Source organism: Podarcis bocagei (assembly GCF_964188305.1).
Source record: "Podarcis bocagei genome assembly, chromosome: 4".
Classification (NCBI taxonomy): Eukaryota; Metazoa; Chordata; class Lepidosauria; order Squamata; family Lacertidae; genus Podarcis; species Podarcis bocagei.
The window spans coordinates 27169583-27191743 of record NC_138128.1 but is presented as its reverse complement, the minus strand read 5'-3'; the positions used below and the strand labels follow the sequence as shown (position 1 = coordinate 27191743).

The 22161-nt window shown below is 44.1% G+C and overlaps 1 protein-coding gene and 1 long non-coding RNA gene across 2 annotated transcripts; one reads left to right on the top strand and one right to left on the bottom strand.

Moving 5' to 3' along the window:
• Window positions 1-3882: 3882 nt before the first annotated feature.
• Window positions 3883-12976, bottom strand: LOC308585225. The gene is made up of 4 exons (XR_014007170.1): window positions 12531-12976; window positions 10529-10592; window positions 6732-6816; window positions 3883-3918 (listed from the first exon to the last, which is right to left on the bottom strand). It is a non-coding gene; the product is annotated as an uncharacterized lncRNA (long non-coding RNA).
• Window positions 12977-13046: 70 nt separating this feature from the next.
• Window positions 13047-18561, top strand: LOC308585006 (zinc finger protein ZIC 1). Its single transcript, XM_081190457.1, has 3 exons — window positions 13047-15098; window positions 16222-16385; window positions 17298-18561. Exons 1-3 carry the CDS (start codon window positions 14108-14110, stop codon window positions 17493-17495), a joined length of 1353 nt encoding a protein of 450 aa, XP_081046583.1. The 5' UTR covers window positions 13047-14107; the 3' UTR covers window positions 17496-18561.
• Window positions 18562-22161: the final 3600 nt, after the last annotated feature.

The window sequence follows — 22161 nt, the reverse complement described above, 5'->3', positions numbered from 1 at the left end:
TTTTATCTGCGTTTAACTGATTAAGGGCCGCTGGAACCGTCTTCCCCAGACGAAATGAGGGGTCCTCCGAGTCGTTTACGCGCTAATGAGCAGTGGTTGCCAAAGGAGGAACAAGGCCTTGAGCAAGCGGCGGCAGCAGCTCCTGGGAGCGCCGGGGAGGCGAGGCTGGCCGGCGGGTGGCTGTTGCTTTCTCCCCACCCCTTCCAAAGACGCTTTCGTTGTCCCCGATCATCTGCTTAGAAGAGCCAGGCGCTTGGAGGTATCCTGAGTGATCTCCTGACTCCTGCACGGCTTGGATCGTGGCTCAAGCCCCTTCTGCTTTCTGTTCTCTTGCTAGCCTCCAACCATTTACTTACACACACACACACACACACACACACGTTCTCCTTCCACACCCAGCCCTGTCTCTTTTTCTCACTTAGCCTCGTAATGAGCAGACGATTTAATGGAGAGCTCAGATCGGTGTCTGCTTCGGGGCGGACTGCCTGATTGGCCACCGAGCAGCTCATTGTGGACTAACCAAAGTGCAATTCTCAACTCCCTTCCAGTTTCCTTCCTGCAAGAGCAACAACAAAGATGGAGAAGGGGCGGGAGGGGAGGAAGGTAGCACACATCACACAGGGACTTTCACAAAACTTCCGCTCTCGAGGGACAGGGGAGGGGGGGGGGCGAAATACGGCTAGGCCAAGCCGCCGCAGAAATCAGCAGGGAAGGAGGTAGGGAGGAGAGAGACTGCCCGGAGAAGGTCTGCCGAGACGTTGCAAGCTCTCCTCCGTCCCCTTTCCCTGCCCTCACAATCGCCCAGATTATGAATGAATCCGAAAGACAGGAGACGCGCGGGGCTTTCTGAGACCGCCTCATAAATTCCTTTGCCTACGACCCACCATTGTAGGAAGTAGAGAAGCGCGCAGGTTTACCAGGCCTGTTTTGCGCCAGGAGCAAAAGTCTAGATTATTTTCTTTAAAGCAATACAGCGTTGGTGGTGGACCCCAAACCCCGGGCCAGGCAAGATGCTTTCGAGGGATCCAATCCTACACACACACTACCTCCACCCTCGCTTCCTAACCTCCAGCCCAACCGCGCCATCAATTTAGACTGCTGATTATTTATAGCACAGACAAATCTCCGGGACTCCCGTCCCCAACAGAAATGGGCACAATGTGGAAGAGACAGGCTTTGCATACAGAAGTCGTCCTGGGAAGCGGAGCTGGGCAGCTAGGTATTTAGATTTCTGACACTTGTTGGCGGCCCAGAGAACCAGACCTTTAAAACAACAACAAAGGCTAAAGCTCTGCCACATCTTTCATTTCCCACGATTACACGATATTTATGTCCCCCTCCCTTTAAAAGTAATACAAAAAGTCATACCTAATACCTGCAATTAACTGGCGCGTATAACCCAATCCAAATATTGCAAATCATTTCAGGAGGCTTATGCAACTAATAAGTCTCTGACCATCTGAAGCAGCCCTGGATGCGTGTGAAACATCGTGTTGAATCCCTTTGCCTCTCCCTGTCAAACGCAATCGCCCACATTCATTTATAAGGAGCAATTAAAAGATCAAGTCAATTTAAAAAGCAACCTGTAGATTAATAGATAAATCTATCGGACGTTATGATGCTCACATTTGCTCACTGTCAAAAGGAAAATAAACCGATTGCAAGTGTACTGTATCCGTGATGAAAATAAAAGTATAGAGTTTATTATTTTTACCCCCACCAAAAAAAAAGTCATTGAAAGCCCTTCCAATAAATGCTGGAACCCGATATTACTGAATTCAGGTAATTCTGTTCTCCTCCATTTAGCGGGATAATATCAAAATTCGGCCTTGAACTCTGGACCTAAACTCCTAAACGTAAAAGTTACTTTAAGTATACCCACTTTCTGCAGAAGGGCAGCTTTCAATGTTACTTAAAATCCAGTAAGAAACACGGCAATTTTGAGAATGTTTTCCCCCACTGAACAAGCAGCATTTTTTACTTTTAAATGACATCCTGCGAAAAGAGCCCTTTATTTTTATTTTATTTTTAAAAACTGAACCATTTGGGCAAAAGTAAAATGCAAAATCGACACGTACTTTTAAAAATAATATTCTTTCTCGCTTTCTGTCCCGTGTTAATAGCTGCACAAGTGATGTCCTGAAACCGAAAGCCGCTCTTAAGTTACTTGTGGTAATGCCCTGAGTATTAGTGAGGTCAGTGTTATTAAAGATGCAATCACAACACTCACTTGAGAGTAATCCCAACTGAATTCTGTGGAAGTTCCGAGGAAACATGCATAGGATGGGCTTTAACTCATTTCAGATGCAAGACTAGGTGGTGAATTAAAAGTGTGTGTCCCCCCTCAAAGGAAGTCACATATTAAAGGAGAATAACATCATTTCTCGGGATACAGAACTTCAGTTTCAAGAGTAAATATTTCTTTCTCTCATCATCGCAAAATTTACATCCTGTCATACAGTAAATAAACTATCTGAAGCCGCACTGAACACTTACAGCTTTTCCACCACTATCCCCTCACCCCCCAAAAAATATTTGAACTTTTTGTTTTTATTTTTTAAAAGCAACGTTTAGCTATAATGTTGAAACAGTTGCCAGTCACTGCATTTTAGAAAAATCACCCCGGAGACAGACCTTAGCAAACATCAAAACAATTTCTTGGGATATTCTAAAGTTGCTAGCTAAATGTTGTTTTTGTATGCTTGGGAACAACAATTCCCGACTCAGGCAATTGCCAATCAAATTTACGTAAAGCAGAAAAATAGGAGCCTGCCTCCTATAAAATATTTTTGAATTGCTAAATCGTGGAATATCGAGTTCAAGATGTACGACATGCATAAATAATTATCTAAGAAGCATCTCATTACACTTTATACCATAGCGGGAGTTATATTCTTGTTTTTGACCATTTTTGTACAGATCACAATACTGAGGATAAAATAAAAGGCAGCTAAATCGGTATTTATTATTGTATGAATGTAACGCGCGCGCACACATTGATGCCCCGAGGACCTGAAAAGTTACACACGCTGTAATTAACTAGCTCTCCTTACGTAACATGTTTATGTAGACAACTTAAACCCCCCAGTAGTTCAAGACGACCTTCCCTTGCCAGTTTCTTCGCCCTAAGCCAAAAACATTTCGTCTTTTCCTTCCTCATCCCTGACCATCTCCGAAGAAGATCACAGAAAGAAAGAAACGTTATCGGAAGCAGGACTCTGGAAGGCTGTTACTTACAAAGGTACTGAGAGTGTGACTTCCAAATAAAGCTGTTTTCCTCATCCCTCCTTACAACCACTTCACCTCTACACTCTTGACATCCTTCAGTCCTGACAGTCCTCAGTCAAGGGAGAAAACATCTGGAACAGTTTATCAATATATATATATGTTACTATCGGTTGGCTTAGGCCATTCTAAAATATTGGCATGGCTTCTTGTCAAACGCTAATGGCTTTATCCGCTCTTACTTAAAACCCTGAGGTTCCTCACAGGGGTTTCCCCCCCTTGTTCCCCCCTCTGCTTGCATGAGTCCAATGGAAAAGAAATGGCCCATGGTGTCTCTCTCATTATATTAGGTGAAGTTAGTGCTCTCACTCCTAGCATTTGTTGTGTACCTTGGGAGACATATCTCTGTGCGTGTGTGTGTGTGTGTGCGCGCGCGCGCATAAAGGAGACAGAGCAGACAAGTGAGGGAGGGTGGTGATGCAGATGGAGCTGTACACATGACCAGAAGGCGGAGGAAACAGAACGAGGAGGGCTTGAACAAAGTTGCAGAGTTATCCAGGAGACTTGCATCTGCGCTGCAGCTCTTACCTGTCTAATGTGCGCTTTTCTTTGTGGTTCCCTCAGTGTGTGTGTGTGTGCGTGTGTGTGCGCGCGCGCGCGCGCGCGCACGGTTCATTTAGTAGTTCATTTTGCCTGCAAAACATGTTCTGTATATTGAGTAGATAAAACGACCAGAAGAGCAGAATAGCTCACCCTTCCACAAATAAACAAATCGGGATGGCAGGGACTCCCCGCCTTATATTTTTAAACTGTCATGGCCCTCATGGACGCATTCCACTTCTAATATAAATACTGGAGCTGAGGAACTTGATGACAAGGAGAGCTGCACTTTGCAAGAATAACGCCCAGCCCAGTTGCGTTAGCATGGCCACTAGCCAAAAGCAGAATCTAGACTCCCCAAAGGCAATAAGACTGTTTGGTTACTAGCTCCATTGGACTACTACTGCTGCTGCTGCTACTACTACTGCTGCTGCTGCTATTAGCTTCCCACCGGAGGACCGCAGCCGCATACGGCGTGGAAGAGACAATTAGAAGTCCTTGCACGTTTGTCCACAAAATGTTTTGCGGATCGCAGTTTCTCCCCCTACTGACTGTCCTGGACAATGTGGCCCAATTGTAAAGTATTGGCAAGATGCCCTTTACTCACAGAGCCCAGTTAAGTCCACCTATTGGGACTATGTAAGCGGGTTTCAATGAGATTGCTGCGGCTTAACTGTCTTGTGAACTGGTTTGAGGATCCTAACAACTTGAACACCGTGGCCCAGTGGTTTGGGGGGGGGATCACAGACTTGCCCTGCCAGACAGTTAGTAGGAGAGAGATGAGGTTTGTTGAAGAAAAACCCTCCTATTACGCACACACAACCACATTGACAGCACCTACTAATAATCATTGAAAAGCTGAACAAATGACAATAGACTTCTTCCGTTTCAGGTTTTGCTTATCATAGCCTAGGAAATAAATGCATACCAGAAAGTAGGCAGCAAAGCAGCCATTCTGCCCTCTGTCTCCCACTGACACCAGCGACAATTATGTCTGCTTAAGTGTCGGCAGGATTGCCGCCCAATGGCGTGTTCTGTTGCTTCCAGTGACCTCAGGGACGAACTGGAAAAGATGTGGTTAAGATTTCTGCATAAGAGAAACCACAGTATTATTTCTGTAGGTTGGAGATTCAGCAGAAATCTGTTGTGGGAAGGAGATTTACACTCCCCCCCCCCCAAATACCTTCTCGATCAGTTCCAAGGATCAACAGCCTAAGAGTCTGAGGTGCTTTTTTGCACTCTAAACCTAGATATAATCACATTTGTAGTTTATATTATCCTATCTTCCGCAAGGAATAGATTACATTTCTGCATAAACACGACACCTGGCTGATTTCCCCAATAAATAAGTAAATACAGAATGGAAGAGTGTAAGCTTTTTTAAAAAACAACAACAACAAATAAATAAATAAATAAACTTCCTGAACTTTAGAGCAATCATCTGGTCTTATACGCTGCCAGTATTTTCTTTACCCCATCTCTTTAACAGAGTTTATAAGGCTGTATCTGCTAGCAGAATCTGACCTTTAGCTTTTAGTTAAAACAGCCAGATTCTCTGGGCGATTGAGACTCGCAGAAACTTTTTTCGCGTTTTCTATGTCTGTCTCGCTGAAGGGTCATTGAATCAGTGTAGGGAAGTGGTGACCTTTCCGAAGAAGGTCTTCACTGCTTATGAAGAAGGAAAGTCTTGTGAATAAGGGATTTCTATGCAACTCTACCCCTTTCCACTTCAAAAATCGCCTGTAAACGCAAATCTTCAGGGTGCACTACGGACATTGTCGCCTTAATTCGAATAGCAGCGTAGGAATTCATAGGAAAAGGAACCAGCCCGATAAGAGGCTTCCTTAAGCTGAAATATACGGGTGCAAGACTTGTGTCGTGCACATGATTTCGAGGGAAACAATCCATTTAAAACCCAAGTTATCTGGGGGATTAACTGAGTTGTTGATGGGCTGTAAGAGAATAATACAGGGGGAAGCCCGTGTTTCCTGATCACCTATTCAGCATTTAGGCAGCCGGGAGACTTAAGAGAAGGGACGGAATTCACCAAAATCAAGAAGAGCCACGTGGAAGGATTGGTGAAGAATCGCCGCAAGATAATGATGAGAATTAAACGTGAACCCTCCCTTTTATTCAGGAAGGTATTGGCTCAGAAAATATGACGGAAAATACTGATGTAAAATAAAGGAGAAATTCTGTATCTCTCCCCCCCCCCTTTAATATGACCTGCCTTTTATTGCTGAAAACTAATGTCTAACTGGGCTAAGCTTCAGGAAAAGATGACAAAGCAGGTAATATGTAGAAGGTAATGACCAGTTGTGAAGATGGGATGGCTCCAAATCCTCTTCCTCCCACCAGTTCAGAACGTGAATTACTGAAGATCAACCCAATCAAATGTTTATTTCAAATGGAATACTTAATCTAGTGCCCCAGATTAAGGTATTCCTGTCAGATAAGATGTCAATCAATGCCCTACTTAACTCCTCGCATGGTGGAAGTTGGGTAGCCAGCACATTGTGGAAAGCTGGTATACCGGGTAACGATGATACATATCATGTAAACCCCATCGCCAAGATCAAAGCTTTCTTCTTTAATAGGATCCAATACATGTCAAACCTCATTCCAATCAAATCGCCCGTAAATTAATGCAAGATGAATATGTCATAGAATAATGTGACAATGCAATCACAGAGGGTCAGGGGTTGTTGTTTCAATGAGAGAGTTGTCAAATATTAATTCTAGAACCTCCAAATGAATAGGCAGAGAGCAGGATTAAGCGCTTGCTGGTGGGACCTTGTGTGGCTGATTTGCGTTCATGCAAGCAAGTTAAACACTATAGGGGAGGAATCATATATTGTCTTTGGTTTTTTTTTGGTTGTTTTAAAGAAAGTCATATTTTAACTTACTTGACTGTCCCAGAAGGTTTCTGTAAAGTCGTTTTCTTTTCCTCATTACAAGGGTAACCTTGTGCCTTATTTTCTAACTTGGTTCCTGTTCAGGAGAGAAAAGTGGCAATATTTTTTAAAGTGTCTAGTTTATATGCAAGTGATAAATAATTGAAGAATGGCGTGAAATCTTTTTTTTTTTAATACCCCCATCCCGAATAAAAACCTCAAATTGTTTTGGAACTCAAGTCTTTGTGTCGCCAAAATATGGCAGAAGTAAAGAAGGGGGGGAGGGGGAGAGATGGAAGAGGTGGAATATATTTACAATAAAACATTTCAAAACTTCGTGCATATATTACAGAACAACCCTAGGGCTGATTTAGAGGAAGAGATAGGACAGGAGATTTCCAGAATTCTGCTTTGATCTGACACATATCTCCTGGCTGAGCACTGAGAAGTGTTACCACCGACGACGCTGCATTGTTTATGGACTTTTCAGAACTAACATTAAACTTTTCAGCGCTAATATCGTCGTGTTTGTTTGCAAGACTCTTCCAACCAAAGATGGGATGCTTTAAAGCTGCCACTTTTGCACCGTCCAACTCTTACTTTTCAAAGGAGAACCAATGGCCTGACGGTGCCAAGAGAGGAGCTCTCAGTGCAGATACTAAGACTTAAGAGCAGACTTCAGAAAGCAATAGATTCAGCCCATGACTTAGTGCTAGTGGTTAATGTGAACAGTAAAGTAGGAATAATAGGAAAGAGTGACGATAACCCTTGTGCCAATTGCAGAGGAAGTAAATGACCAAGTCTAAATATTGTTGCAGGAGCTCTTTCTGGATATATATTCCTGAAAGGGAGATAGGGAGGAGAGGAACATATACTTTATATTATTTCATAAGAACCAAATAATGCAAATATTTGAGCTCAAAGAGGGATTTTGTATAGGTTTTGTATAACTGTTGTTTTTTTTATAAAAAACTACATTAGAAAGATTTCCAATGGGAGGGAGATAAATAAATAAATAAATAAATAAATAAATAAATAAATAAATACTCTTAAAATGCTCAGTGAAGTTATTGAATCAAGGAGGGGCTTTATATGGGATGCCCAAACTTGACACTTTTGAATCATTATAAATTATTATGATGCTATTAATTATTTTTATTCTGAAATACGTTTTAATTTTCAAAAATAAACAGATGTGTGGGGGGGGGAGAGGCCAGATTTCCTCAAATACTATCAAGATGGAGTGCAACGTCTCCGCACATCATATCAAATTTGGGGTTATTATTAACACCGAAGTAGTGCTCTGACCTGAAGAAGGGAAAAGATAGGATTTCCTGTTTCTTTTTGGCTCGAAAAAAGGAGAGGAAATAGGTGCAAGGTCCATGAATGTGGAAAAAACCCTGGCATTATATACCTTAACTTCAATTATTAATACTTTCCCCCCTCCTACTTTAAAGTTTGATACGCACCTCACCCGAAATTTCAAAATAGGGGGCACCGTAAACAGCGTCTGTTTACAGCCCGAACTCTTTCTTATATATTCCATTCCAGAAGTGCATGAGATTATTTTATTGTGTGAGATGCACTTCTGAGATGAAATGGAACAAGCCTGTGTATGTGTGCGTAGGTGTTTGTACGCGCGCGTGTGTAGTATTTACATCCAGAAAGGCTGGACTTCTACTGCAGGTCGGCTAGTCAACAGCCTCTATTTCCATACTAAAAACAATTTGGCAGCACTCAAACCATGTCCGGTAACCCGACTCTCGATGCAGCCAGCCATTCTAATAAACTTCCAGCAAATCTTTTACAGATCCAGCTGACTCTTTGGAATACCATGCGGAATTTGAGGGTTCTTCTTATGAACTATTTCCATCCTCAAACGGCCTAGTTGAGGCAAGGGAAGCTGCAATGAATCCACCTCCCCTACGCATATTGTTTTAAAAGCATAACATATATTTTTCAACGCTCTGAGACTGAGCATACAAGGCTCAAGGTAATCCTAAATGTTTTATAGAGTAACTCAGAAGACACTTGGACAGATCCTGCCTTTCAAGAGCTAGACAAATTGTTTGCGGAGAACATTAGAGCAACTCTATTCTTGGACGAAGGTTAGGAAATCAGGTTGAGCTAGTCGTTCGAAACGGAAGGGCGAACCAATGTGCACAGAGGCGGGGGCGCGCGGGCGCGCGGGCGCGCGGCTACACACTCGAGTCATTGTCCCGGATACGGTGGGCCCGGCACATGTTCCCGGTCGCAGGTCAGAGGTCAAGCTCCAGGGGTGTTTCCAAAGCCGGCCACTTCAAGAACTCAAGCCTTCAACACTTATCCAAACTGATTAACTACATGATCAACAGTAGCCAAGGAAATGCAACGGGCTTCACCGGTCTCGCCACTGCGAGAAATAGCCAGACCAGGATAGTGTGTGTGTGTGTGTGTGTGTGTGTGTGTGTGTGTGTGTGTGTGAGAGAGAGAGAGAGAGAGAGAGAGAGAGAGAGAGAGAGAGAGAGAGAGAGAGAGAGAATGGCGGGGGAGATGTGACTTTCGTGGAAATCCCTCTCGATTCCCTTTAAGACTTGGATAGCCTAAAGCTCTGTCGCCCTCCTCCTTCTGATCCAGATTTTACAGATATTCTCTTTAAAGAATAAAATAAAAATGCAGCAAAATAAATCAGCGAAAGGGTTTGGTGGTGGTTGTTTTTTTTAAAAAAAACCAAAACCAAACAACACCATGCAGATTGGTAGACATTTTTGCACGAATAAAAAAAGAAACAAGGAGTTAAATGATGGTGGAGTGGGGTGTTTGTGTGTAAGGGGGGTGGGAGTGTCACTCGATTACGGAGAGCTCCTGATCGAGATGGGAATGGAAGGTCCATTGTGAAAAGCTTACGAAGTCTTGGCTACTAGACCTTTAGCCACAGACATGGTTAACTCCTTCCTAACTACGCAGGAGAGAGTGCCTGAAACAGAGAAACTGGTGCCGAGTTCTCAAGGGGGAGCAAGACCTGGGCTGACCAGTCCCCGCCTCTCGGTTCCCCCCTGCACCTCGAGCCCAAAGCAGCGACTCATCTTCCACGGTTGGGAGGCTGGAGCAGAGGTGGACCGAGATAACCGCACTTCTCTAACGCTCGGCACCCTAGGGCATTGTCTGCTTAGGATACACACTCTGATGTTCTCCGCCTCCTGTTCCCTCTCTTCCGAGGCAATCGCATCTCTTTCGCTGCCCTCTCTTTTCTCCGTCTGCCCTCCTGTAGTGGGCATTCAGCTATAGGGCGCTTGTCCCAGCGGCACCATGGGAAGCACTTTGATCACAAACGCCCCGATCCACTTGGCGGCGTGGACCTTCGGGTCGGGGAAGGGAAAGCCCTGCCCGCCTTTGGCGGTGGGGCCAGGTGCAGCTTTACCTCCCAGCAGTCTCCCGTGGAGGAAAGTCTCTGCCCACGTGCCTGAAAAGGTGCCAAACCACATCCGCAGAGTATGTGCGAAGAGGGGGGGGCTCCTAAGGTTCATTCATGCACATAACAAGCCTCCTGAAGGTGAAAGGTTGCTCCAGCGCTTGGCCTGACACTGGCAGAAGGGAAGCCGCATTTCCTAGCCCGCCCCGCGTCTCCCACCCCTTGATCACCACTTCAGTCACTTACCCCACTCCACCTGTTGAAGCGGAGATCCCCTCATTTCTGCCTAGCATGTCAGAACTGACCAAAAAAAGTGAAGAAAGTCGAAAGACAGAGGGAGACGAGAGGAGAGGCTGGGGGGTGGGTGGGATAGAGGGGGTAGGGTGGGCAGCGGTTGGATCAAAAAAAACCAAAACACCTCTTGGGCGACTTCATCGAGGCGGTCATCCTTCATTTCTTCATTTCTTGCTTTCTGGGAGCAGCTGGGGATTGTATGGAGAGGCAGAAATGAACCTTCAGGATGATATTTTAATGGCTTTATATGTCACGTTGGTGCATGTGGCTTTGAACTGGAGCAGCTTTCGTTTCCTGCAGAGAGCATGCCGCAAATCCCACTTGATAACTTCTGCAGCCCACAACACTTGCACACAGAGCGCGCGCAGACACACACACACACACACACACACACACACACAAATGGACTTTATATCTGAACATGTTCCCAACAGCAAACAAACAAACAAACTTTGGACTGTACCCTTCCACGGTTGTTGACTCTTGAGATGGGGTTAAGTGTTGCTCTGCATTTTGGAGAGGCGAATCTATTCCCTTTTGCTAACTTCAAGTATGTGTAGATTATTCTCTCTGGGACCAAACTTTCCTGAGATTCTTGCCCGTCGCTCTGTAATTAGGCATACTAGAGCGAAAGGGCGAAAGAGCGAGATCTCATTACATATACCAAGTCTAACACATGAAAACTCTTTATATTCCTTATCAAGGGAAGATGCTTCAGACCTGTTGCTTTAGGACCTTAGATGTGTGCTTGTATGTATGTATGTGTGTATGTGTTTGTATGCGTCTGTGTACACACACACACACACACACACAAACATTGTGTGTATGCGTGCGTGCGTTTGTGTGTGCAAGCCTTCTTTCATGCAAGCAGCATTACCTCCGCTATCGGTCAGAAACTATGAAGCCGTGCTAATAGAACTGCCCCGAATATCCTCCTTTATGCATTGAACGTACTCAGAAATCTGATATATAGTATTACACTGCCGAATGGCAGTAAAAAGGTGGTTTTTGTTTTACCTAAATCAAACAGTGTGGCCCCCCCCCCACATTTCACTGAAATATACAGCTCTGAAATAGGAAATATTTTTCGTGCACTTTTATCTGCCAAGGGAATTGATTCCTAACTCCTTTAACAGAAAACAGGATAAATCAGGTTGGGGAAAAGTCATAGCGAAGTCACATAAAGGCTGGACAAAGGTTCAAAACCCGAAGGGCTTTGATTTCTAGTTAACATTTATTAACATCCCTCTCCCTCTCCGTCTAACACACAGGCTTACATTTTCTGTATTGGGGTTGGGGATGGTCCAGGTTAAAATATTATTATGTGTTTTTTTTAAAAAAACAACAACTAAAAACACTGTTCTCAGCAAAACGCACTCTTTCTCAAAACTACACGGGCATCACAGGGAATAACATACCCAAGTTGCTTTGCTTAATTGATTGAGTCACAAAGATTGTCTCTTTTTAAGTAACCATACTTCTACATCTCGACAATCATTTTAATATATAGTCAATGGGTCTTTGTAACAGGAACAAAGAAGAACTATCCGTAGTTTTTCAATAGACTTGAGTTGGGTAAAGGCAGGTTAATCGAGGGGTTGCATCTAGAAAACAAGCAAGTGTTGTATGTTTGCACTGAATCCAAATGTCTGCATTTTCCTAACTAAATCAAAGGGAGTGTTATTTCTTTTTCTGCTCACTCATCTGAAGGTAAGTAAATTTTCTCTGGCGATCACAAGCTTGGTCAGCAACAAAGGCGCCGCCTGCTTTTTCCACCGTCCTGGTGTGGCAAGTTGAGGAATTTCAATAAATGTGACAAGGGTGACTGATTTGTGAACTAGAAAAGGTTTGAGCGTCAGAAAATTTATATTGCTCCTATCTAGTGAGGATTTCAAATACATTATAAAACCCCAGGATCCAAAAGCTCCATGCAGCACAGAAGAGACAAAAGCAACTTTTGGGGGGGGGGATACAGTCTTTTTTTTTTTTTACCTGAATGAAAGAGGTCGCGTAAAAAAGAAAGAAAGAAAAACAAGAAACAAAGTGCAAGGAGATACAATAACAACACTACACTACACACACACACACACACACACAGAGGCAGAAAGTTAAGCGCTCTCACCCACCTGCCTTTTGATGGGTGCTAAAAAATAATTCAGAAAAAACAAAGTGATGGAACGTTACAGCCGTTTCCCCACAGAAATCACGCCTGCTGTTTTAAAGCAAAATCTAATGTAACCAACACATGCGTTTTGGAGAGCATCTGAAAGAAAACAAGGAGGAAGCCCAAATGGAAAAGGAGCAAGTCACAAATGGACTTCCCTGGGCAACTCCTTAAAAAGTTGTGTTGTTCAAAGATCTCGATCTCCAGGAACCAAGCATCACCATCACAAGAAAGAAGGAAAAGATAGGCACAGGAATAACATCTACATCTTTCTACATCTCCATAAAACAGCTATAGAAAAGAGAGCTTTGGAATATTGCCGAGCCGAAATATATATCTATATATTATATATGTTTATGTATATAAAAAGTTGCTACTCCTGTACAAGCCTGTTTGTCAAAAGCGATGTCAATGCGCTTCACAATACCTGGGATTGATGAGCTGAGCTGGCCAATCAGGAGAGAAGAAAGGTTTTGCGCACCCTTAGTTGGAGAGGAAGGAGGGAGTTGCAAGCGAAAGTGGGAACCGCCAGGCACCAATGATCAGCGACGTCGGTCTTTACGTAGCTCCTCCTCCTTCTCCCATTCATCAAGGGGGGGGGACGGTGTCGTCTTTTCAATTCATTTATCTGCAGGAATGATTGCCGCTATCAGTCTCGCGTTCACCGCCCGGCTGAGGAGGTGAAAGTTTCTCCCCAGGAAGATAAACCGCAAAAGACAATATTGTGCATGATTTGCGCCGTTTTTTTTTTTTTAACAAAGCAGGGGGAAAAAAGGAAAGTGAAGGGGGGAAAAAAGCCCAAGGAGGGGGAAAAGAGACGGAAGGGGGAAAAGAGTGCAAGAACTGGAAGAGAAGAGAAAATTGCTCGCTAGTCCGCTACATTCCTCTAGCCTCTTTTTTTAAATTAAAAAAAAACCAGAACTGAAGGAAGTTTAATTTTTGTTTTGATCCCCCCTCCCCCCGTCTGAGCCTGTTTCCTCCTCTCTCTTCACCATTGTTATTCGCGAGCGGAGTCTTCTGAATCCTTTCCCTCCTTCCCATTGAACCCCCCTGAAAAAGTGCAGTCCGAGAGGCAAGAGAGGGGGCGATCGGTTTTTCTGTGCGCGCGCCGATGTCTTTTTTATTCTTATTCTCCAATTTTTGCAGCTTCTAGATTTCTTCCGCGGGCTCTGCCCACCCCTAAGCCCTCACCCACCCTCTCGTTTTGTGTGTGTGCGTGTGTGTGTTTTGGGTGCGCGGGTGCCGAAGGGGGAGTTCCTGATGTGGTCGCTTTAGTGGTGAACGTCGCGCGGACTTTTGCAAGAGAAAGAGAGAGAGAGGCTGCTTGGATTGGCGGCGGCGGCGACGGCGGCTCTCTTCCTCGTCGGCTGATCCGGCAGTTTGTTGGCTGCTGCTGCTGCTGTTGCTGCTTACCCCCACTTCTTCCACGTCTCCCACCCCCCCTTTCCTCCTTAATTTATATTTTCTTAAATCTTATTTCATTTTTGCATCACTTTTCCTCGGCGGTTGCTGGCGCAGCTGCCTGAGAGCCGGGAGAAGATGTTGCTGGATGCCGGACCGCAGTACCCCGCCATCGGAGTGACGACCTTCGGCTCTTCTCGCCACCACGCCACGGGCGACGTGACGGAGCGCGAGGTGGGACTGGGCATCAACCCTTTCGCCGACGCCGGGATGGGCGCCTTCAAGCTCAACCCCAGCAGCCACGAGCTGGCCTCGGCCGGCCAGACCGCCTTCACTTCGCAGGCCCCTGGCTACGCGGCCGCAGCGGCGCTGGGGCATCACCACCACCACCCGGGCCACGTCGGCTCGTACTCCAGCGCGGCCGCCTTCAACTCCACGCGGGACTTTCTCTTCCGCAACCGGGGCTTCGGCGAGGCGGCGGCGGCGGCCAGCGCCCAGCACAGCCTCTTCGCCTCGGCGGCCGGCAGCTTCGGCGGACCGCACGGGCACGGCGAGGCGGCGGGCCACCTCCTCTTCCCGGGCCTCCACGAGCAAGCCACCGGCCACGCGTCGCCCAACGTGGTCAACGGGCAGATGCGCCTGGGCTTCTCCGGAGACATGTACGGCCGGCCGGAGCAGTACGGCCAGGTGACGAGCCCGCGCTCCGAACATTACGCTTCGCCGCAGCTGCACGGCTACGGCCACATGAATATGAACATGGCAGCCCACCACGGGCCGGGGGCCTTCTTCCGCTACATGCGCCAGCCCATCAAGCAGGAGCTCATCTGCAAGTGGATCGAGCCCGAGCAGTTGGCCAACCCCAAAAAGTCCTGCAACAAAACTTTCAGCACCATGCACGAGCTGGTGACTCACGTCACCGTGGAGCACGTCGGCGGGCCCGAGCAGTCCAACCACATTTGCTTCTGGGAAGAGTGTCCCAGGGAAGGGAAGCCTTTCAAGGCCAAATACAAACTGGTCAACCACATCCGAGTCCACACGGGGGAGAAACCTTTCCCGTGCCCTTTCCCGGGATGCGGGAAAGTCTTCGCTCGCTCGGAAAATCTCAAGATCCACAAAAGGACGCACACAGGTACGTTCCCAAACCAACCGACCGGGCCGAGCCGCCCGTTGCCTGTTGAAGCGAACTCTCGCGCTTTCCAAGGAGGAGGCAGCTCAAAACAAATCAAAGGGGGGAGGGGGAGGGAGGGGGATTAGGGAATAAATATAGGGGTGGGGGGCTCCTTTCTTAAACAAATCCACACCAAGAGCCGGATTCAGTTCAGCTGGTGAATTAATTGGCACTATAAACCAAACATTGCGTTTCTTTTTCTTTATTTTTTTTTTAAGTGGGAAAAATCAAATATAAGGTAGGGCTCTAAATGTTTCAGGGAAAAAGGGGGAGATTAGGGTGTGGGGTGGAGGGGAAAAGATGGCAGCGATCTGAATTGTTAAAATTTATTGGTTTTAATTAATTGGTAGTCGAGGGCACTGACTGTCTTACAGTGAGAAATCCTGCTAAATATATGGCTACCTAACCTCAGCTTTCCTTGCTATCTATTTCTCACCCTCTGTAAATATTTAATTATGTGGGGCTATTGTAAGTAATCTGAGCTGTACGAGTTTATGTATTATTACAAGGAAACGTGGGGGCTGGGAGCGCTGAAATCACTCGCAAATCACCAGCTCCCTGTTCTAATATTTCTTGTGTTGTCTTTTCCTTCTCCCTCTCCTTTTGGAAAAAGAAATTCCACAACCTGTCGTGTGTTTATCTATTTTTTAAAAAAAAATATATCTAAAGCTGGCGCTATTGTGATTTGAACAGTTTAATCAGAAGTGTGCAATGCACTGCAAGTTTAATAACTAATACTACAGTGCAGCCGTGGAAGGTTATGTGTACACTACGTAATAAATAAGGAAAGGAAGGGAAGGTAAACAAACGCCAAATTTAGCCATAAAAGTGGCAACAAACCTTCCCCTCCTTCCAAAACTGTGCGCAAATGTATTCCTTTGCCAGGCGTTCATTTTCTGGTGAGATGCCACAGTTCGCTGTTTAAAAGAAAGATAAGAAAAATGGGAAAAGAAAACAGGCTTTGATTTAATTTACTCTTGTTCAGTAAAGTGGGGGTTAGAATTGGTTGTAGGTGTTGCTCCATACTATAAAAATCTAGGTGCCAGATTTCCAATTAGGTCGACTTTGTTTGTTTTTGTAATAGGTGAAAAACCCTTTAAGTGTGAATTCGAGGGCTGTGACAGGCGCTTCGCCAACAGCAGCGATCGCAAAAAGCATATGCACGTCCACACTTCAGACAAACCTTATCTCTGCAAAATGTGCGATAAGTCCTACACGCACCCGAGCTCCCTCCGAAAACACATGAAGGTAAATGCTAGACGCAGTTTCCTCCCCCCCCCTAAGCTCTTTTCATTGGGATCTGCTTGGGCCGGGTGGCCTTCGCCTCTCTCCTTCCACCATCGACTTTGCACACCGCTATTTACTGGAGGAGGGGGGAGGGGGGAGGGAAATAAACATTTATTCCTTATAAACAGTAGTTTATACAGTAGTGACGCGACGTTCCGGACAGGAAACTGGGAAACTAGCCCGTATTGTTCTGTCACTCTGGAAAGGTTTATTAAAGGAGAAGTGATTACGTTTGCTTAAAGGCGTGGAAAGTCTTCGTTTCTGGAGACCCGGGATTCCAGTTCTTTACGCTGTAAATTGTCTCACAATGGATCCCGGTTTGGGCTAGCCTGGGGTTGTGCATTGCTTCAGGGGGAGAATTTAAAGAAAAAGACTCGATGGGGAGTCTGAAGGGACACAGGCAGGCATAGAAACTCTGGGTTTCTTGTTCAAGCCTCCGCTAGGATATCGTTCTTCTTTTGTGTATCCCAGGGCCGTATTTATCTTGCATGGCAGTTCCCTGAAATTAGCTGAGAACAGGCGATCTCGGTGTATAGTTAAGTTAAGAGCTCGGCGTTTCTATGAGATCAGCCAACATCCTGATTAGCGAAGCAGTATTTCAAACTTCACGCTTCCCCCGCGCCGCCACCCTCCCCCCACCGTGGCATTTAGAGTTCAATCTGTGAGCTCAGCTCCGTGATTTAGCATGTTGGGCAAGTAAATGGGCCAGATGCATACGTGCATATTGTTTGCATGGGTATAACAATATTTATATATTTATCTAGCCAGGGGTATGTGTGTGTGTGTGTGTGCACCCAGCGATACACGTATATCTATGTGTGAATCCACACACACTTCAAGCATTTCCCTTTGTTATTCATTTCTGTTTTCTAGGTCCACGAATCGTCCTCCCAGGGGTCTCAGCCTTCTCCCGCTGCCAGTTCAGGCTATGAATCTTCAACCCCCCCAACAATCGTTTCTCCATCCACAGAAAACCAGACCACAAGCTCCTTATCCCCTTCATCTTCAGCAGTCCACCACACGTCCAGCCACAGCACGCTCACGTCAAATTTTAACGAATGGTACGTTTAAACAAACGAACAAACAAATGCAAATCCAACCTATTTAAAAGACTCCAAAAATTAATGAACACTTTGAAAATCGATCTTTTTGTGTGTTTTGATTTTTTTTAAAATGCTGCCCATAGACCCAGGACCGAATCAAATCAAGAATTCTCTCTCTCTCTCTCTTTCTCTCTCTCTCTCTCTTTCTATCTATCTCCCTCTCTTCTTCAATTTCTGTTTTTTTGTTTTGGTTTTGTCGTGTTTGGGGCAAAGGCTTGGAAAGCAAATGGTTTTTTTCTAGAGTGCGTGAGAAGAGCAGGGTTATTGGGCCATCTTGCCGATGTGCAGGGCTTTTTAATGGAACCACTGACTGGAGTTCTTCAACTGCATGTCTCTTTGGGCAGCGCCTTGTTTTCTGTAAATACAGAAATACTAGCTTACAATGTACTGTTTGATTTTGTAAATAGTTATACCACAAGTTGAATAAGGGGATACGTGGAATTGTGGTCTTTGCATATATATGTGGGGGGAGGGGAATAGGGGAGGGGGATAGGGGAGGAGGTTGAAAAGTGGGGGGGGAAGGAGGGAGGAGGTAGCAAATCATCTATTTGTACTGAATGGCAAGGATGTTCCAGTAAATGTGTACCAAAATGTGAATTACTTTGTATTATTACAGTCTAAACGTCGACCTAACAGAATATTATTGGTATTAATGTGCTTTTTCTTTTGTATAAAGTGCAAACATTTCGTCCCAAAGTCCAGTCTAAGTAGTGCAGTAAAATGTTGTTACACGTCCTGTCAAGAAATTCGTATAGTGCAAGCCTGGATCTGCGTGTCAAACTGTTACATTTGTTTATGTAAAGTGGTATTAAAAAAAAAAAAGCTATAAACTATAACCTGTCCATTGCTTTTGGCAAATACAACCACATACTGTATATACTTCCTAATTTCCATATTTATCCGCATGTAAAGGTCCGGTTATACATGTTACAGATATTCAATATTTATGGCTAGAAGAATTGGTATGTACAATTTAGTTTACAGAACTGTTTGGTAACATTTCGTACCTTATTAAAGATTCTGAAATCCCATAATCCGTGGTAGGAATCCTTATTGACTAAGCCTGCTGCTCTGCTGCAACTTAGCTAGTTTTCAGGACAGTAAACTACAGACTGGACCAAGAATCCTGCCCCATGACTTCCACTCCTTATCCTACTGTACTACCATTATGTCATCACTAGACCAGCAAATTTGATATTAATGTGATAAATTGATGTGCCCCTGCTGGCATTTAGGGTAGGGTGTAATTAGTATTTATATAAAACCTTATGAAACAAAAGTTTTGGGCTGCAATATAATTTAAATGACCATTGCTGACTCCTAATAATAACAATAGCAACAACTACAGCAGAGTAGCAATAGATTGCATACGACCATGCAAATCTTGTCGGGGGGGGGGGGGAAGGATGAGGTGTTGCCACAATATCATAAAATGGATTTGCTCTTTGCTACAATCAGTAATTGCGAAAATAATTCATATGTTTAAATTTGAGAAGCTTTTAGGTATTATTTAATCTGAGTCATTTGAAATCACAAGCAGTCTTTTTTTTTATTCTTGCAAGGCCTTCTGCGATCCTCACCTCTCCCCCCCCCAAAGCCACGCCATTATATTATATTATATTCCTCTGTTTAGATGCTCCGTTCTGTGTTTGCAGTTGGTATATATTTTTTACTATAATTTTGCCAGAGTTGTTCCTTACAACAGCAGCAAAATAAAACAAACCCAGAGAGGGTGGGAGGGAGTTTATGTAGTTTGATTATCTCTTTTATTTCCCCCCATTTACTTAAGAAATTCGTTCCATTGGCTGGCGGTGATACAGTAAATTTGTAAATGAGAAGACAATATATATTAAAAAAAAATCTAAATTACTTGTGCTTAATGACTGTGGCAGAACGCCTTTTTCTCTAAATCAGATTGTCTTTCTTGCAGTTTAGTTTGATAGATTTGCAAGCTGTGGTGCTTCCGTTAACTTAGCGACGCTTGTAGGAACCGCTAGGCTTTGTTCCTTGGTGTAGGTTGCTTGATCGCCCCATTAAGCAGACAACATATCAACAGACAACACAGATCACGAGCTCTCTGTGTTTGGGATATTATGTCACAGAGTGAATTGCACCTGCTGACCTCTCTTGTAGGCCAAGATGGCATTTTAACAGCTTCTTTTAAAATATAGATATTTAGAAGTTCAGCGAGTCAGCCGCAGCATCAACGGCGATGAGGATTTGGGGATAGTGAAGCTGGTTTGGATCCCCAAGTTATCTCAGTTCTTAATACGCATGTCTGCTAGCTACTCACAGTATATATTGACCTGGTATATATTTATTATTTTGTGCAGGATTTTTGTAAACAGAGTCATGGGGGAAGGAGAAGCTTGTGTTTTGGTGTTTTGCTGGAATGTTTTACTTAAATCTACATAGGTCTCTCTGGACACTTAGGAAGTAGGATCTGGGTCGCGGAGATGTGCTGCGATGTCTTATAGATCTTTTCAGTCGGAAAGAAACAGTTAAGAAATGGTAGAGCCTGTTTTGTGTGTTGTTGTTTTTTAAACTTCACTTCCTAGAAAATGTTATTCTAATGAGAAGCTCATTTATCAGCTCTTCCAGTGCAAAGAGCGCCACCTTGCAGGGCCTACAGATACTGAAAGAAGTTCGAGAGAACCATAGAGGCTGAGACACAACCCGGAGGAACTGCGGCCGAAAGACACGCTGGGTATTCATTTAACCCTAAAGAAATGCAATGATAAAGTTTAGTCGTCTCTAGACCGTTAGCCTTAGCGGGAACGTAGCAGTTTCAGCGATTTAGTATGCGAGCCTAAATGGAAAAGGAAAGAAGATATAGGGCAATATACAGTATTATCTCCCTTACCCGCCCACCCCCAGCATGATTGAAAGGAATCATCGTTTCATTTTTACAAAATCTAGAAGAATCTTAAAAGATAAATGCCATAGCTTCTTTGGGTGTAGATTTTATTATTATTATTCACCAGTGGTAGTTTGTTTTAGAAATATGTTTTATCTGAATGGATTGCCTGGCTACCAATACCGAGTATTCTGTCATTTTCAAATCAGACGATTTTGAACATCACTAAAACTAAGTTCTATCTATGCTTGAAGTTGTATTGTAACCCACCCCCCGCCCAAAAAACCCCATAGTATCCCCACGACCTATAAAACAACAGGCTTCTCGGAATAACCAGTCAGCCATACATATTTGGTTACACAACTCAGCGATGGGCGCTAGAATGTTTTAAAAGTTTAATACATTTAATTACAATATTGCATCTGTCTGGTTTTGAACAGATAAATAGACACGCACTATTTATATGTATGTGTGTGTTTATACACACGCGCACGCGCACTCTCTCTCACACATATATGGAGAGAGATCGTGGCTTCTTGTAAGAATGCTTAATTAACTCTTTTACTGAATAAATCAATACCTGGCGAAGATCATTATTTTTTAAAAAAAATACTTGACAAGAATGCTATTAAGAAGAGAGGTTGCATTAAATGGCCTTTTAAACTCCAACCCAGTCTCTCATTGTGCGGGTACTTTTAATGTCTGCTTCGTGAGATGTATATTTCATACTTTTCTTCATGGGCTATTAGGTATGGAAAGACGTGAACGCTGGCTGAGAAATATGAATTGTTAGAGTCTATTTAGCAGAAACTCCAGACAATGTAGAAGCGGGCTTGTGGGGCATGGAGAGCCGCGCGTTTGGATTATTGAGGCAGCAGCCTGTAGCTCAGATGATGTTGTTTTATTCCCAGACTCCGCGTCATCTTCCAAAGGATGTAAGATTTCTGTACGCCAATGCGGAACCTTTGAAGACCACCCAGAAACACTGTCCAAAATGTGTGGATATGATTATGTTCGTGCGGGTTTTATAGGCACACACACAAACCGCAGGTAGACTTCACTGGCTGCATTCCTGGGTACATTTACTTGGGAGTAACACCCATTTAACTTAGTATAATTCACAGACGAGTAAACACGCAATAGAAAAGATCATACTTTTATCATGCTTGCAGGCAGAAGCTGTCTGCAACCTGAAGTTTTCATAAATATTTACGTTTTAAACTATTTTTTCCAATGCTATCAATCACCCTCCCATACTTTCTGTAAATGGAAAATAGGAGCCCGTACTTGCGAGATAGGGGATGTAATCAGAAGCAGACTTTGAAGTAAAAACCACTGATGTCAATACGATTAACTTCTGAGTATACATGGTTCTGTTAAATCTTAAAATTGAGCTTTTTAAGAAGGAGCTACATTCGGAATAAAGGGTTTTGTAGAGCAAGATCACGTGGAATTTCGACAGTAGTAGAGTGGCCAATCTGTTGCATGCTTTACAACAGGAATAATTGTGTTTACAAACGTAAAACATAAACTGCAATTCTCTCCTGTTGTTGTTTAAAAAAGAAAGTTGCTTTGCTCGGGAGCATATATATACCCCAATCCTACATAATGCAGACTCTTGGTTTCCGCCTGACATTCCACTGAAACGATCAGAAAACGAAATTCCATTTTGAATTATTGATTTTTCACGGAAATCTGACTGAAATTCCCATTTATTTTCCTGTGAAATTCAGTTGATTCTACTTCAAAGTAACTGTTTCGGATAGGAGTCTACGGG

Bases quoted from the DNA above. Each gene is read 5' to 3' on its own strand.
- LOC308585006 (XM_081190457.1), top strand. From the start codon at position 14,108: ATGTTGCTGGATGCCGGACCGCAGTACCCCGCCATCGGAGTGACGACC. The intron at 15,099-16,221 runs GTACGTTCCCAA...TTTTTGTAATAG, and splicing joins CCACAAAAGGACGCACACAG to GTGAAAAACCCTTTAAGTGT. The intron at 16,386-17,297 runs GTAAATGCTAGA...TCTGTTTTCTAG, and splicing joins CCCTCCGAAAACACATGAAG to GTCCACGAATCGTCCTCCCA.